An 18,820-nucleotide genomic window follows, 5' to 3' on the forward strand; every position below is an offset into this window, starting at 1 on the left:
TAATTTCACGATGCAACTCGCCGACCAGCCACGTTCTCGTTTATATGTCTCCCAAGCGACCTTGGTTCCTTGGCGACGTTCTCTCTCTTACGTTACACAGGTGCCGGCCACTCCGCGCTATAGAGTTTGGGCCAGTCGCCATAGTCGGGGACAGTGACATGATGACGAACCAACTGGAAGGAAATTTTTCATATTTAAAATACAAACAAACTCCAAATAAACATAATGTTTACCTACTCCGATCTATTGTCTTTCTCCATCATGTACTACACATTCTACATATTTGTTTTATAGGGGCATAATTTCGGTCGACGAACTTACTTTTTACGCTTGGGGACTAGTAGACAAGAGGATCATCGTCTGGATGGTTGCACCACCTGGTACTTGAAGTTCTTCGCTGACCTGGTCAGACTCCTCGGCGTTCGGATTCTCCGGAGCTCACCGATCTACTGGTCAAACTCCTTGGCATTCAGATTCTCCATCGTCACCTATGCCGGGAGCTCACCGACCTGCTAGTCAGACTCCTCGTGTTTGGATTCTTCTCCATCGTCAGCTACGCCAGGAGCTCGCCAACTTGCTGGTCATACTCCTCTCGGTGTTCGAGAAGTAGGTATAGTGCTGACTGGATGGGCGGATGTAGATGAATTGAGAGGAGAAACGGAAAGGAAAAAGAGAGAGAGAGAAAAAATAAATTATGACCTGACATGTGGGCCTCATGTATTGAAGGAGATTATTGGTGATCTATTGGAGGGATCTCCCCCAATAGTCTAAAGAGCAATATTGGTGATTACCAATACCATCTATTAGGGATGATATATTGGTGAGCTGTTGAAGATGATCTAAGTACAAAAACAAATTCAGATTCCTGATGCAAAAAATGAGACCACATTGTGAGATAAAAGTGCCGAGAAAAAAAATTTAGGATAAAAATAGGAAACTCTTGGGGACGACTTTTTTTTCTCCCCGTACTAATTTGAGAGTTGGCAAATACCATATTTTGAGAAAATAAAATATGGAGAATTCTTGGAGATGCTTTAAGCTTGGATATTTTCATGTTCTTAGAAGTGTCTTGTAAGAAAGGGGGTGTAGGAGCTTTCGTAAGGATGATGGGTTTGCGTTTGATTTGAGTTAATGTGCTGACTTGTAAGTTGGTAACCACCCCAGCAAAACCTTGTTTTAAGCTTTCAATACAAGCTGCGTCGTTAGACCTTGCTTTCAGTTGGGACTAGCAGACTAATTATAAGCAATTTTTAACCTGCTGCTCCTCGGTATGCTTGTTGCTTCTCTACGTTTGCCAGCTTAGAGCTAGCTTATATTTTATTGTAGACTAGCTCGCTTACAGTATTGTCGGAGGCACCCTTAGTGATGTGCTAGATTGTTTCACTCCTGAATTGCTCTAGTTGTTTTCTTCTGTACATAAACTAGGAAATATGTCTGCTCATTGCTAATTTATTTGAATTTCATTTACTAACTTATGTAGCATAAAAGTTAATTTTAGTGATATATGCACAAGTCTAATTTTAAAGTAGTCCATGTGTTGTTTTCTTCCATATTTCAAATCACTAAGAGAATCTAAGAGGTATAACTTGTGCAAAATTAATAGATCTAACAAGTTAAGAAAAAAATAGCAATTTTAAATTTTGTGCTTCAACAGTCTCGTATAATAGCTTTCTAAACAATTTTGCATTGAGAACCTCAAACTATTTAACTAACCAAATCTATTTTAATAGTTTTTTAATGATATCAAATAGGTATATTATAAAAAAAATAATTAGTAAAGAATCTAATGATACTTATTTGTTATCATAAATGTTATTATTTAATTATATAAATTTGTTCAAATTTAAGAGGCTTGGACTCTCTAACAACAAAGTTAGAATAACTTATAATTGGGATGGAAGGACGAGTATATCAAATAAAAAGGCACAGAACTGTTTCTCGCAATTCGTGTAGTGTTCTTGTTCCATGTTGAAATTTCCTGCAAATGTTTTGCTGCCTCCTCAACAGCCGATTGTTGGGAACCGCAGCCACTGAAACAACCACATCCGAGGTAGACAGCTCCAAACTATTACTGTATGTGGATGATTGAATTCGGTATGCTATCTGTTCGCTGCACCTGTACAGCAAGTCAGCAATATGCCATTGCCATGTAGTTTGGAGCCCCTACATGGACTGCACCTGTACATCGATGCCATTGCCATGTACAGACGAGAAATTAAGCAGTCAAGAGTCAACCCATCCTGCAGCAGTATCTGTATGTCCAAGTCAACATGCCTGCAGCTGTATCTGTATGCCCAAGTCAACATTCATACAGCTGTATCTGCACGCCCAAGTCAACATGGCTGCTACGGGCTAAAAAAAAAACATGGCTGCTACGGTCTAAAAAAAACATGGCTGCTACTCCTACATACGATAAGTAGGAAATTAACAAGACAACAGCAAGTGCAAGGACGACGACAACGAGTAGGAGGAGGGAGGGCTGCCTGCGCTAGCTTGCGCATTGTGATGGATCATCAAGACGCCGGCGATGGCGAGGAGCGCCAGCAGCAGCTTGATGATCGTGAGGATGAGCAAGACCATGTGCTGTTGTCGCCACCGGAAGAGGATGGAAACCAAGAGCCGCTGGAGATCGACAAGGAATCAGTAGTGCAGCAGCAGCAGCAGCAGCAGCAGCTACCGTTATCGCTGTCGTCGTCGTGGCGGGCTGCGGCGGTCAGCTTCAGGGAGAGCCTGTCCCGCTCCGTCTCCTTCTCCCTCAACAACGAGCAGGAGAAGGACGACGAGGTCGAGCTGAGGTGGGCTGCCGTCGAGAGGCTGCCCACCATGGACAGGCTCCACACCTCGCTGCAGCTCCATGCGGAGGAGCAGCAGGTCGTGGACGTGCGCAGGCTGGGCGCGGCGGAGCGGCGCATGGTGGTGGACACCCTCATCGCCAACATCCACCGGGACAACCTCCGCCTGCTCCGCAAGCAGCGGCAGAGGATGGACCGCGTCGGCGTCCGCCCGCCCACGGTGGAGGTCCGCTGGCGCGACGTCCAAGTCGAGGCCGATTGCCAGGTGGTTCATGGGAAGCCGCTCCCCACCATCTGGAACACCATCGTCTCCAACCTCTCTGTACGTGTTCTTCCCATCGGTGCCCAGCTCTCCCAGCTCTCTCTCTCTCTCTCTTATATATATATATATATATATATATATATATATATATATATATATATATATATATCTTCTGCGTCCATTATACGCGTCCTCCATTGATTCCATCATCAGCTGGTGAGCACGATGGTGGGCCTGAACAACGGCCAGCAAGCGAGGGTGCGCATCCTCCACGGCGTCAGCGGCGTGGTCAAGCCGTCCAGGCTGACGCTCCTGCTTGGACCGCCTGGGTGCGGCAAGACCACACTCCTGAAGGCGCTCGCAGGGAAGCTCAACGCCACTGGTCTCAAGGTGACAGGAGAGGTAGAGTACAATGGTGTTGAGCTGAGTAGCTTCGTGCCGGAGAAGACGGCGGCTTACATCGACCAGTACGACCTTCATGTCCCAGAGATGACTGTCAGAGAGACTATAGACTTTTCTGCAAGATTCCAAGGCGTTGGCAACAGAGCAGGTAACTGTCCAAATCAAATTAACGGACAAACACTCACTCTCTCACTGTGCTGTTGTGTATATCTTTGTTAGAGATCATGAAGGAGGTGATTAGAAAGGAGAAGGAGGCCGGGATTACCCCTGACCCTGACGTCGACACTTACATGAAGGTAAACCACTAGTAGTTTATCATGCATATATTTTTCCAAGTGTCCACATCATTTTTTATATAGTTTACTTATCAGTACAATCCTCGCTCTCCTTCTCAATATCTAATTGACAAGCAAATTATGAATGCATGATTTGCATGTGCACAGATTATTCTCTAACTCCAATTCTAACGGTCACTATTACATCTTTTTTAATTTCATAGGCGATATCTGTGGAAGGTTTAGAAAGAAGCATGCAAACAGACTACATTATGAAGGTACGTACTACTGCAGACGTATAGTATACTGTGGCCTGAGGAATCATGCATGTGCATGCTCTTGGCCCACCGTATAAACGGTATAAGAATAAACTCTTTCTCAATTGACAGATTATGGGACTTGACGTATGTGCTGACATAATGGTGGGAGATGCAATGAGAAGGGGTATTTCAGGCGGTGAGAAGAAGAGACTTACCACAGGTGATTCCACGACATCTCAAATTATTTGAGGGCGTCCCATGCAAGTCCCAACTACAATTATGTAGGGATTGAATTAAAATGCTACAAGTCATCGACTAATAAAACCCTATAATGCGGATGGGATGATATATAATCCGTTCGGTTTTACTGAAGATTCTGTCTTACAGGAGAAATGATAGTAGGACCCTCAAAAGCACTCTTCATGGATGAAATATCAACTGGGTTGGATAGCTCCACAACATTTCAAATTGTTTCTTCCCTCCAGCAGTTGGCTCATATCTCAGAGTCTACCATACTAGTCTCACTTCTTCAACCAGCACCTGAGACATATGAGCTTTTTGATGACATTATCTTGATGGCTGAAGGAAAAATTGTATACCATGGATCTAAAAGTTGCATTATGAGTTTCTTTGAATCATGTGGATTCAAGTGCCCTGATAGGAAAGGATCTGCTGACTTTCTCCAAGAGGTAAATATGCAAAATTGGTTACGTAAAAACAAGTAGCAACATAATTAGCAGTTTCTATTACATTTCCTATACCATTGCTTGTTCATAACACTTGTTGGGGCATGCCATAATGCAATTAACAAAAATATGTCTCCCACTAGAACAAAGCGAGAGTATATGGAAAATGTATCTTTGCGTCTACATCCTACAAGGAAGAGTTGTGTCTTGACCCTTGACCATTGACCTTCACCACCAAAATCTCGTCCTCTCTATCATTTGGTTTACAAGATTGGCCAATACTCATAGTATTCATTGAGGAAACAATCCAAATATCTACAGCTTTTGCAAACTCTCACAGAATCATCCTGTTTATGCAGTAATGCAAAAGCCCAACCTTGCATGCCCAAGTTTTTCTACTATCATTTTTTGCAATATATATGCAGAACAAATAAACTAGAAATTTAGGTTGACATATTGTTCTTAATAACTACTATTTATGTGGGCATATGTCTCAAGTTTCACTATTTGTGTAACATACAAAGGACTACTATCTATAGTTTGCGAAGTGTCATGCAAAAAATGATTAACAACTGTACACATGAAGCAATAATAAAGTATAGATTAAACTATATATTAGGGTAATTGATTAACTTTGTTAGAAGCTAGGAATTCTTATTCTTCCATGTATACTTATATATAGGTCTTATCGGAAAAGGATCAACAACAATATTGGAGCCGAGGCGGAGAAGCATACAATTTTTTTACCATTGACCAGTTCTGTGACAAATTCAAAGTGTCTCAAATTGGCCAGAACCTTGATGGGGAGATTTCAAAGCCTTATGACAAATCAAAAGGGCATAAAAATGCCTTGTCCTATAGTATCTACTCGTTATCCAAGTGGGAACTCCTCAAAGCATGTTTCGCAAGAGAGCTTCTCCTCATGAAACGAAATGCCTTCATCTACATAACAAAAATTGTTCAGGTAAGCCACATATAAATGATATTTTTGTAGAAAACGTTTGATAAATATAAATTATTGAACATATAGATTTAGTATTATTAAACAAATATAAAGACTAATCACCTAATTTTGTAGTTCCACATGATTCACATGGAACTAATTATTGATAATCAAATGAAAATTACATATATTATCAACTATATACATGCACTTCCTACACAATGAATAGTTAGGAATTTTCGTTATCATGTGCTGATATGAACTACTTAACAACACTGCTATGGTGCAAAGTATGTCTTAAAGTTGACATGAACTAAGATATGATTTTACATTTTTCTTGGTGCGACCACTAGCAATTAATAGTTCACTATTACTGCAGCTTGCACTACTTGCTGCTATTGTTGGGACGGTATTTTTGCGCACACATATGGGTGTTGATAGAGTTCTTGGTAACTATTACATGGGTTCACTATTCTTTGCACTGCTCCTGCTGATGGTCAATGGATTCCCGGAGCTTTCCATGGCAGTTATTAGACTTCCAGTCTTCTACAAACAAAGAGACTACTACTTCTATCCTGCATGGGCTTATGCAATACCAGCTTTTGTCCTAAAGGTCCCAATCTCTTTAGTTGAGTCAATAGCTTGGACATCACTATCTTACTTTCTCATTGGCTATACTCCTGAGGCATCCAGGTAGGAATTACAATTTTGTTATGACTAATTTAATCACATAATTTTTCTGTTATCAACTTTGGTAATAATGCTTGTGTGTCAACATTTTATCTGCATAAGCTTCTCTAATAAAGAAGTAAATCATGTATCTCGTGTGTGTGTGTATGCACATTTTCCCCTAGTCTAGCCAAAAGAAAGCATGTGTAGATTCTGTAACTAATTTTTTGGTGACCCCTGCTAAGGTCAATTACACACACCCCTTAGGCCTTATCTAGCTCTAGTTTTCTAAGATTCAATTACTATTTTTGCTAAAAAAATAAGTGATTCATTTAATAGATCTATATGTTCTGACACATGGCATTTGTGTGCGTAGATTCTTATATCACCTTCTTATCCTCTTCCTAATCCACACTGGAGCATTGTCGATGTTTAGATGTGTCGCCTCTTACTGTCAAACAATGGTGGCTAGTGTAGTGGGTGGTACAACGATACTTGTACCCATCCTTCTATTTGGGGGTTTCCTCATTCCTCGTCGTAAGACATTCCCATGTTTTCATGAATTTGTACTTCAAGCAAGATATTGTCCTACAACTATTGAACACAAATTGCTAACACATTTTTGTGTCAAATTGCTACAGCATCCATGCCTAATTGGCTGAAATGGGGATTTTGGCTTTCACCATTATCGTACGCTGAGATAGGTTTAACTAAAAATGAGTTCTTAGCACCAAGATGGACAAAGGTAAGCTTTGACATAAAGAATTTGCACTGATAATTAGGCACTCCATGACAAAAGAATGCTCTTGATCCTCTAAAGCATGATGTATTTTCTTATATAATATTTGTGCTCTTTAGTTTACTACCTTGTTAACAAAACTTTTAAGCGATGTATACACGCAAAATTAGTGGATTGATTATCAGAGTACATGGTGTATGTTTATTTATGCTAGGATATCCTAGGTTTGGATATATAATTAGAACAAACCACAAAGATCCTTGCCTATCTCAAATAAGTATTCCCAAAGGAGTGCATGAGACTCTATGTCCATGACAGCACAAGCCATGTATGCTCGACTCTAAGTCCATGGCTTTAGTGAAGATATCAAGGTGCTTAGAGAAGGCACCCCTTTAGTAAAAATATCAGGGTGCTTCAATAAAGTAGGAACACATGGAATACATGAACAAGACAAAGAGAAACTCACTCATGAACAAAATGAAGGTGAAACAACATGTGCTTGTTGTGCTAACATTGAATGGGGTTGGAGGACATGTAGACAATGCTGATGTTATTGTAGTATACCAACTTAGCTCAACAACAAGGAGAGCAAAGGTCAAGGAGTAGATGACATAGCCAAGTAGATTTGGCAATTGCAATGGCTAAAGCATGATATTCTGCCTCAACACTATAGCAAGACATGTTATGTTGAAATTTGGATGACCAAGAGAGATAAGTTTGCATGCCATTAAGAAACACTACATAGCTTGAGGTGGCCTTGTGTACCAAACTCAAAGGGCCAACATCACTTAGAGTTACAAAAACTTGAAGTGTCCCAACACAGTGAAGACACAAAGCTAGATGAACACAAGGGGTATAGTGGTTTGTAGCTATTGCATGTAACGACCAGTTTTCACATTTTAGATTTTTCATTGAGCAACCAGTGGGCTCAAATTCAGTAGAACAATTGCTATTAGTGGTAAACTGGCAAACATTTATAAGATTCTTAATAAGGCTTAGGGAACAACATTATTTATAGGAAAGAAAAAACAAGTGGGTTGGTAGTAGAAGTGGCATGAAGCAAAGACCCATTGTTGGCAACATTAGATGAAGGAAAATGAAACCGCCATAGAAAAAGAAGAGAATGGAAGGATACAAACATCAAATGCCATGTGGGGCATTTTAATCAAAGTAGCACTTGTTTTGCTAGGCCAACATTAGTGCAATGGTGTTGAAGTTAGATGCAAGGGAATGTTGGCCTCATGAAGAGACACTAGCTTTGGGGTTGTGGAATCCTAGAGGGACAATGTGAAATGTTTAGGAGCACCGACCAAGCTACACTTGCTACTGATGTAGTGAGGTTGACTAGTCACGTGGGGTGAAGGGATATAAGGAACTGATGACGAAGGACTAGGACACGTCTAACCAGATGTAGTCCATGGTTTATAGTTTGAAGGAGAAAGACAGAGACATGATTACCAATGAATTAATGTTCAAGGGAAAGCTAGAAAATGTGTGTAGTGGTGTGGTTACGCCCATTGCTATCATGAAGAGGTCCCTAGAGATAGTGGTATTGATCCATGCATCCAAGCACACTCAATCTAGGAAGGTCAAGGGATATGGTCATTGAGAATGTGGCTATAAAGGGAGAACTTCCTAAGCATGATGAAGAAATGACCACACCACATGGTGTAGTTTCTAGTTGCTAGATCAAACATATGAAGAACAAGGGTCCTAAACACATGTTTAGGGTAAAATAGCCTAAGCATGATGATTGACAATTGATGTTGCTTTGTGAAGTAGCACGGTGTCCTAATGGGAACATAATGACTTGGTTTCTTTGTTGGCATAGGGTAGACCATAGTGCTAGCATGCTCAGAAGCCACGTGCTCAAGGGTGTCTCGCATGTGGGCATCAACAATTTTGTTCCTAGGTAATAAGGATGCCTACATGTCTGGTAACTTTAGTGTGAGCAAGAGCAGCATTGTAGATAGCAATCAAGTGCTTCTCCTAGGGATAACGTTCAAGCCATATTGGTGAGTTCCTCTGTAGCCATGCATTCTTGGCCGAGTGTTGCCTCTGTAATCACATTATTATTATTGAGAGCAACTGTAGTGGAACTAGGGGAGATTGGAGACAAGATGGAAGGAGGTTTGCTAGACATGTAGATGGCGCCAGTTGCTAGGGTTTAGGCTAAGGTGTGTTGTTGAGGCTAAATTAGCCTGAAACCATGTAAGTGAGGTATACACACATAATTAGTTTAGTAAGGCAAGGATATCTTAGGGTTAGCTTATATAATTAAGAACCAATTATAGAGATCACTATATTCGTCAGTTCAGTCTATAGATGTGCACTAGATTGTAGGTCCGCAACAACATAAGTTGTGTATGTTAGAGAACTAAAGGCCTAATTTTTATGTCATATTTGTAAAGTTGTAAATCAAACTTATTTCCCCTTTTAATAGATTCGTATTGTCACAATGCAAAATATATGACAAAAGGTATGTAATATGCAATTTTTCATCACTTAGCTCTAAACTTTTTTCCATGTATTGATAGTTCACAGTATCTGGTATGACACTTGGAAGGAGGATATTAATGGACAGAGGGTTCAACTTCTCTAGCTACTTCTATTGGATTTCAATTGGAGCATTGATTGGGTTTATTTTCTTATTTAATATAGGTTTTGCTGCTGGCTTAACTATTAAAAAGCGTGAGTGCACTATTATTTAATTTTTCTTTGAATTCAAAATCTGGACTACTTATAATTCTCAAATGCATTTTAATTTGAATTTTTTTAAAGTTGATGAAAGCATATACTGAATAGTTCAAACATGCATGCATAATTGTTCTCACCTCCCATTTACCTCATTCTCAGCACCAGGAACTTCTAGGGCTATTATTTCTCATGATAATGTTACCAAACTTAACAAAAGGGAACAACGCATATTTATGGACACTGAAGATGGGATAGACAAACCACAAGAAAATTCTTCTACACCTAGCAGGACTGGTTAGCCTTTATTCTACAGTGTGGAACCGAATATCATTAAGAGCGTTAGTGAAATGGAACTCACTTTTGATAATTGAATACATTGCAGGAAGGGTGGTATTACCTTTTGTGCCCCTTACAATATCATTTCAGGATGTGAACTACTATGTCGACACACCTACGGTAATTATCATACTCTAAAAAGCCAAGATAGTTGCTAGTGAAGGAAAACCATGCTTGACCCCTCACACGAGCATGACAGGCATGTGTGCTTCCCAGTGAAGTAAACAAAGGAAAAAAACTACAAGAACAAAGTAATTAGTTAACCAATAAAAATGTTCATTGTTGTAGGAAATGAGGGACCAAGGCTACAGGGAGAGAAAACTTCAACTACTCCACAACATCACAGGAGCCTTCCAGCCAGGAGTCCTTTCAGCACTCATGGGGGTCACTGGGGCTGGGAAAACAACCTTGCTTGATGTTCTTGCTGGAAGGAAAACTGGTGGTGTTGTTGAAGGAGATATAAGAGTAGGAGGCTATCCTAAAGTTCAACAAACTTTTGCTAGGATATCAGGTTACTGTGAACAAATTGATATTCACTCCCCACAAATCACAGTGGGAGAGTCTATTGCATATTCAGCCTGGTTGCGTCTTCCAACAGAAATTGACTCCAAAACACGAGATGTGAGTTATAATTGATGATATGGCATAGATAAATGGGTCTTTTATAGTTGTACCTTGGGTTCATGTAAAATTACAAATAACTGCAAGGTAATTGCTATTCTTTGCTCTTGCAGGAATTTGTCAATCAAGTTCTTGAAACAATTGAATTGGACAAAATAAGAGATGCTTTGGTTGGAATACCAGGGATAAATGGACTATCTACAGAGCAAAGAAAGCGTCTCACAATTGCAGTTGAGCTTGTATCCAACCCTTCAATCATATTCATGGATGAGCCAACATCAGGCTTGGATGCAAGGGCGGCTGCTATTGTTATGCGTGCAGTGAAAAATATTGCAGACACAGGTCGAACAGTTGTGTGCACTATTCACCAACCAAGCATTGAAATATTTGAGGCATTTGATGAGGTAATATTGCCATGTGTGCATCCTTTAATTTGTCAATGACAAAAGGAGGTAGATACAAAATAATAGGAAGAATACCTTCTAAACTTATGTTTTACAGGAACAAGATAAAGTACAGGTTATGTACGTGAGTAGTTTGAAGCACTAGAGGGCCTACCTGAAAATTCATGCAAACTCAGATTTAACACCCAACTATTCTATCCCTATAAACTAAAATAAAACATATCAAGATATTAGTGGTCTACCTAAAGGACAAAAACGACATTCAATACCATCCACCTTCTTATGGTCTAATTGTTTGAGATGTTAACAATAAAATTAACCCTTCATTTCCAAAGAAAAATTGTTCTTTCATGTAATTTATTCATATGGTACAATATCTTTTAAATAATATCACATATTGCTAATTAGCATGTAAAATTCATACGTAGCTGATGTTGATGAAGAGGGGTGGACAATTGATCTATGCTGGGCCACTTGGACACCATTCGTGTATGCTCATCCAATATTTCCAGGTAATTAAAAGAAAGTTCAATTTTTTTATGTACACACATATAGTATATTGTGAGTTAATCAACGTGAGTCGTATTACATCACAAGCAAAATAGAATTAACAATGTTTCCATTTGCTTTGAATATTTTCAAGAATTATAATATGATGTGTTTTTGACTTCTAGAGTCCACATGATTTCCATTGTACATTACACATGGAATAGACTTGCTATTTTTCATGAAAGAGTAAGGTACACAAACTAGCTACATTCCTAAACTTTGAAATTTAAGTGGTTGACTTCAAACCCCCTAAAGCTTTTATTAAGTGGTTGACTTGAGGTCCAAGACATTCTAGTCAACAACTAGTCTCTCACTTTTTCATGATTGATCTAATGGCATTGCATGCGCCATGTTCAAAACTAACCAATATAATTTATACATCGTGAAAATGCATTCAGTTTCAGTTAGAGACAACAGTGGCCTATATTTTATCCTCCAGTACAATGTGTTCCACAAGCTAACATACTTGTGAAAGTATACCCTCTATTTCTTTCTAGGCAGTACCTGGGGTACCCAAGATAAAGGACAACTACAACCCATCAACATGGATGCTAGAAGTTACCTCAACATCTGTGGAAGCTCAACTAGGAGTTGATTTTGCACAAGTTTACAAGGAGTCATCAATGTACAAGTAAGCTTTGAAAAATCATCAAAATTAGTTATAAACAATGCACACAATACTAACAAACATTTTAATACCATCATTACAAAATATAGAATGTAAAACAAGTTTAGGGCCATTGTGTATCGACAATACTTATGAAAATAAATTTCATAGATCAAAAAAGCAATTTGATTAGGAAGGAACTATTTTTGCATGAGTTCTCTCTTATTTTTTACAAATTAAATTTTGCATAAGAACTATGCTAATAATAAGCTATTGGGATTCAAGGGATAAAGATGAAATCGTAAGACTCTTGAGCATACCACCTTTGGGTACAAGCAACCTTCATTTCCCAACACAGTATCCACAAAAGTTTTGGGAGCAGTTCAAAGCTTGCATTTGGAAGCAATGTTTATCATATTGGAGAACCCCTTCCTACAACTTGGTGCGGATTTTGTTCATAACTTTCACATGCATTGCCTTCGGGGCATTATACTGGCAGCAAGGCGACATAAACCGCATGTATGTAAACCATCACTTTGACCAATATAACACCACATATCTCTTAGTTATATTTTCTCAATTAGTTTATGTATTTTTTGTTAATAATACTTTTTATGGATAGAAATGATGAGCAAGGTCTATTCAATATATTGGGGTGCATGTTTGGCACCACTATATTTGTTGGCATCAACAACTGTCAATCGGTGATGCCATTTGTCTCCATTGAGCGATCTGTCGTGTATAGAGAAAGGTTTGCAGGAATGTACTCTCCTTGGGCTTATTCCTTTGCACAGGTAAATATAGATGTTGTGCAAACTACTTACGTAAGGAAGCTTATAAATTAATTAATTTTAGAGCTTGTAGCTATAATGTTTTTATATAGAGTTAATATTAGTTAATATTTGAAGACTTTAACTTTTTTTTATGTTTCCCAAATAGGTCATTATGGAGATTCCTTATGTGCTTGTGCAAATAGTGTTTTTCATGTTAGTAGCTTACCCAATGATAGGGTATGCATTGGAAGCAGCAAAGTTCTTCTGGTTAATATATACCATGTTCTGTACACTCCTATACTTCGTATATTTTGGAATGATGATGGTGTCACTCACCCCAAACATCCAAGTGGCATCCATATTAACATCTCTATTCTACACAATACAAAACCTCATGTCTGGCTACACTGTGCCTGGTCCAGTAAGTCCTTCCACTCACTTAATGGCATAGTTTGCTCTATTACATTTTTTGATGTTTGTGATTTTTTTCATTCAATGTATCATTGAGATTGGTTCCATGGAAACATGCTAGTTAAGTAAAGGAGTGGCAAATTTTCCACTTCTAGGTTTTATGTCACCTTTATTCAAGAATATAGTAAAGCTACATATATGCATTAGTGAAGAAACAAAACTAATCTTAGATGAATAGTAGACTAAAGGAAAGAATTTTATTATGTATATAGATCCTATTAAGGTTGCATTGATTCTAGGTAATTTATACTAGCTTTCTGGTGTATTTATTGCAGAAAATACCAAAATGGTGGCTATGGTTGTACTACACATCTCCCATGTCATGGACACTCAATTTATTCTTCACCACCCAGTTTGGGTATGAGGATCACAAGAAGATTGAGGTATTCGGGGAGACCAAATCTGTTGCAGCATTTCTTAGAGACTATTTTGGTTTCCGACGTGAATTGCTACCCATAACAGCTGTAGTTCTGGTGGCCTTCCCCATCTTCTTTGCCACTCTATTTGGCTATAGCATTTCAAAATTAAACTTCCAAAGGAGATAAATCAGTAAAATATGTGCACAAAGCTATATCATAAAAGTCTTGTGCACATTAGATATGTGCTGCACTGCTAAATATTTAGTTTGTGTTTGGAACAAGTAGTTGAGTAGCATGCAAAGCATCCAGAATGTTATGTACTATGTGGCACACCTAAAATACAAACTGTTGTTATTTAATTGCTCAAAATATACATATGTTTGTTTCTGGGCAGTTGTGCTAGACCGGACTATTATTTTTCACAGAAAGCGGAATGGACTTTACTAGTTTCCATGTAATGCTTGTGAAGTATAATTTAATGTTTGGTTTAATGGAATGTGTTCAATGCAGTTTTTAAGCTTCATTTAGTAGGAAAAAATATTAAGTTACAATACTAAACAACAAATTGAAGTGCACTATATGTGCATCATTTTAGAAAACTATATTACTTATTTAGTCATGTTCCTTTTCGTCCAAAGAGGTCCAATTTTGGATAATCTTACTTATAGAGTGTAGCACTTGTTTCCCACCACTTCTCTAGGTAAAAGGGGACTTAGGTATTCACATTTTCATTTCATTACTCGTGTTTCTACAATAACTAAATGGTAGAAGATCACTCAGGCAGAAGGTTCATCTTAGAGGGTGCTAGTTATATCAAATTTTGACCTTGAGGTCTTAGCTTTGAGATATAGGATTCCACCTTAAGACCAAGCCCTTTAGCTTTGGCTTGTTGGTGAACCATGTTTGTCTTGGCCGAGGCATCAGCCTCATTCTAGGATTGCTTCAACAAGCAATAAAACCAATATAGGTTCTCTTGGTGGAATATAGTGTTCAAACTAGACCTCTTGGCGAAGCTCTACAATAGATAACAACAAGTTAGCTATTTGAGATGATCAAAACCTTTACCCTCTATTTAGAAGGAAAACTAACATGATGGATGATTCATTGTAAAATATTGCCCAAGGTAATGGAAGCTATCAAATGAGTACTATAATCCATAACAAGAAAAATGAAAGCAGCAACTTTGTCATGGGATTTGTAAAATGCTAGCATGTTGGATAGAACCAATTCTACGCTTCCTATGAGCACAAGTTTAGTAAAAAAACAGAAGGATTCATCAATAATCTCCCGAGGCACAATAGCTTACATAAACAAAATGTGCAACCCAATCTACCTAATAAACACATTTGAAATCCTCAAGTTGTTCTTATTGCTCATTACGCCCGCTGCATGCTATAAAGTAGTTTTAGGCATATTTTTATGATCATCTTCTTGGTTCCTGTCACACTCAATTTTAAGGATAAAATTGAATGCAAAATCTTATGTGCACCCAGAGATCAATCACACATAAGCCGACAATTTATAGAGAGTATCATCACAAGTGCTTATTACATAACAAATAATATCATAGAGTCTTTACGCAAATAGCGGAAATAAAAAGATAACTCTCTCTGGAAGCTCCATATCATAGGTTCATCAACTAGTTTACCACAAGTCTAGAAATCCCTAGGAAAGTAGTGGTAGTAGTCGTTACCCGTGTTATCTATTACCCATCTAGGATTTTTATCTAATAAAGAAAATAAATAACCATAAGTACATCTCGTACTTAACAAGTGTAACATGGGATTCATGAGGCTCAAAGGCTAGATACTGGTTTACTGCATGTAGCTTTTAGTTGTCACAATTTTAGCATATGAGTAGCATCAAGTTGTCATATCCCAAAATAAACTCATGACCAAGTAAAGTGAATAAAGAATATCATAAACCACATAATTAAAATAATAAATAGACAATAGTGATCATTTATTCTGTAAGGATTCCAAGGCCACTCGTGACCATGAGCATAGCTGTTATAACAGTTTTACACTTTGCAGAGGTTGTATACTTTCACTTTGAGTCGTGAGTTCCATATACCTAGGGTAGCTACTCCCCAAAACACTTCCAAGGTGAGCAGCAAGGGTTCACTATGAAGCCTTTCTAGGGTTCGTCAAACAAGTTAGGGTCGCTAGGTTTCTGTGCCCTGCAAATAAAGAGCTTCCCTTCCAAATGGCATAATGACACGTAGCCTATACTCATAGGGATAGAGGCCGCACTACACTGTCACACCCCGAAATTTATAATTTTAGGATGTGCATAGAAAACACTAAACAAAAATAAAGAGATTTAATATTTGTATAAAATTTACCAAGTTGAGTTAGTGCAGATTCGGTTATAGAAAAATGTGAATTTTTAAATTGTTTCGAATTAACTTGAAGGACTTTTGTTGATGTGGTGTGATGCTTGCTTGCTGCTTGGCTTTGTGTTGTGAGTGGGTAAAATTTAGAGTGCGTTTAGTAAGTCGTTTATCTATATCCGGCATGTATCTACCTTTTTCTACAATCAACTCTCCTTTTTTTATCTTAATCTTTTCATTTAAAGTATTCCATATCCTCCTACTCTAAATCGTTCCTTTGAGTTCATCTTTCATCAACCGACTTATTAAAACTTCTCGAGAATTTTCCACCTTTTTCTGGAATTCTTTCTCCCCTTTCTACGAGCATAATCTAATTTTTAGATGCTTCTAGATATCTTTTCATGAGGTCTAAATATTTTATTTGGGTTCCTCATGTTCTAAAATGTCTTTAAGAATTTTCCTAAATTTTTGGAGCCTTTGGAGTATTTTTCGGGGCTTAAAAATTAATTGTGAACTTTTCTGGAATTATTTTAATCTCGAAATTCATTAATTCCGAAAATAATAAAATATCCAATTTTTTCATGACGTCAAACTCTAATACTATATATACGCCGGCGTAGCCCTTAACTCGCTGATTCTAAAAGTACGACCGTTTTTTCGAGCCGTTACTCCTATCGTACTAGATCTAAAGTCAAAGTTTCGAAACCTAGAGCTCCGACTAACTTGCGGCGATGCTTCGGCAAGCTTTTCCGTCCATCTCCGACATCCCCTGCGAAAACCATCACCACCTAAAGGTTTGTCTTGTCGTCTTCTACACCAGCATGCTATACTTTTCGTAAATCCATCACCGTTTAATCCGTTCCCCGTGTCTTCCATTTCATCTCCGGCGAACTCCACCATGGCTACTCCATCCTGTTTTCGGCCACCGCCGACCATGGCCGTGACCCTCACGGCCAGGCGTAGCAGTGGGCATCATCCACGACACAGTCCCGGGCACACAGCTCCGCACCTTGCTGCCCCTTCGCGTGCCCTGCGTGGCTCCGTGGAGCAGTAGACCGCCATCGTGTGGGCTCTCCTGTGCTTCGGTGTGGGAGTCCATAAATAATTCTCTCCATTATTCGGCCAATATTTTCTAGGTCGTTGGATTTTTTGACCGTCTCCATTAATAAAAGGGCATTGTCTTGCAAAATCATTTGTGCAGTAGTGTTAGTTCCATAACCAAACTAGATTCTATGTCTAATTGGATTAAGGAAAACTAATTAATCTAAGCACCATACTTAATTTTAAAGTCTTTGGAAGTGGGTATATAATACTTCCAAACCAAAGCATATTATAGCAGACAACGGTAGCATGAAAACATTATAGAGATTTATTTAAATAGAGATAAAAGAGCATAATCATGGTGAGGATTTATTATTTTTGTTACTTTTTAGATGCAAACAACATTGATGCAATGAACTAAACATGTTGTGGATGAAAAAACATAAAATTAAATAGAGTGGATGCATGGATTATTCCAAATAAACATGTAGTAGAATGCAAAGATTTAAAAGATAATTACTCATCAAGTTTAAATCCATGAGGAAGAGTATCTCATCTCTCTACCGCCACCCACCGGTCTACCCTGACCTCCTGAGCACGATAGTGCCCCTAGCTCAACCGGGGACCTCACCGCCGGTGAGCTAGAGCTTCGTCAAGTGCTGCCGCTCTTGGGTCAACGCCAAAGGAAGACGATGACAGGTGGACCCTCTCCCTGTTAGCGACCCAGAGACAGCTATCTTTTTCCAAAATTGATTTTTGATGTAGTTTCTTTAGAATTTTATAGAAAAATAAGTACAACTCCAAAAATTGTGAAAATTTTTAGGTATGCTCCTTAAGATATGTAAAACCTAGGAAAAATGTTAAATGTCTATATGAAGTATTTTTTGAGTTTTAAAAATAGGCATTTTAATTAATAAATGCCATTTCCGTGATTTTTCTAGGGTCGTGTAAATACCTAAAAACTCTTAAATTTGTTTTGCACCTAGTTATGAGATAACCAACATTCACAAAAAATTTAGTCTCATTTGGAAAAAAGTTAATTTTATTCTTATTTTATACTTGATTAATTAATTAGTTAACCTTTAATGATTTAGAAATTGTGTGACTTTAATATTCATTGATGACCTTGAGTCATTAACCTATAATGACCCTTGGCACTTTGATTAGTTGTTTGACCTCACAATTTCCTTGTAATTAATAAATGACAATAATGATTAATATATCTAATATTAATCATTAATAAGTAATAATATGAAGAAATCCTAATTGCAGATTTCAAGTTTGTTTTGTTGGTTTGCAATTGTACTGTAAAGGAAGTTGTAGTCAAGTATAACCTTATGATACTCCGCATCTCATAAGCATGCATCATCATCATGTGTAGTGACCGACAACAAAGGAGTGACTCTTGAATCCAACCTCGAAGAAAGTGTAATACCCGATTTTAAAAACAAAACCAGATATACACCATATGTGAGTCTTAAAAGTCCAAATCTCACATATAGCTACAAGTAAGGGGTAATATCAAAAGACAATGCATAAATATATAACGTACTTAGTATAAAAGATATAACCTTTGATAGCAAACAGCGGATAGACAACTCC

The 18,820-nt window shown here is 38.2% G+C and overlaps 1 protein-coding gene across 1 annotated transcript; it reads left to right on the plus strand.

Annotated features, from left to right (window-relative positions):
* On the plus strand, positions 2,231-14,232 carry LOC8074874 (ABC transporter G family member 41). Its single transcript, XM_021445807.1, has 21 exons — positions 2,231-3,114; positions 3,268-3,604; positions 3,676-3,752; positions 3,956-4,009; positions 4,121-4,211; positions 4,379-4,680; positions 5,360-5,641; positions 6,000-6,313; positions 6,666-6,826; positions 6,931-7,034; positions 9,566-9,719; positions 9,885-10,019; positions 10,108-10,181; positions 10,350-10,682; positions 10,796-11,086; positions 11,515-11,598; positions 12,133-12,266; positions 12,528-12,761; positions 12,865-13,036; positions 13,182-13,436; positions 13,762-14,232. Exons 1-21 carry the CDS (start codon positions 2,257-2,259, stop codon positions 14,029-14,031), a joined length of 4,716 nt encoding a protein of 1,571 aa, XP_021301482.1. The 5' UTR covers positions 2,231-2,256; the 3' UTR covers positions 14,032-14,232.

The sequence above is a fragment of the Sorghum bicolor genome, chromosome 8 (genome assembly GCF_000003195.3).
Source record: "Sorghum bicolor cultivar BTx623 chromosome 8, Sorghum_bicolor_NCBIv3, whole genome shotgun sequence".
Taxonomy (NCBI): domain Eukaryota; kingdom Viridiplantae; phylum Streptophyta; class Magnoliopsida; order Poales; family Poaceae; genus Sorghum; species Sorghum bicolor.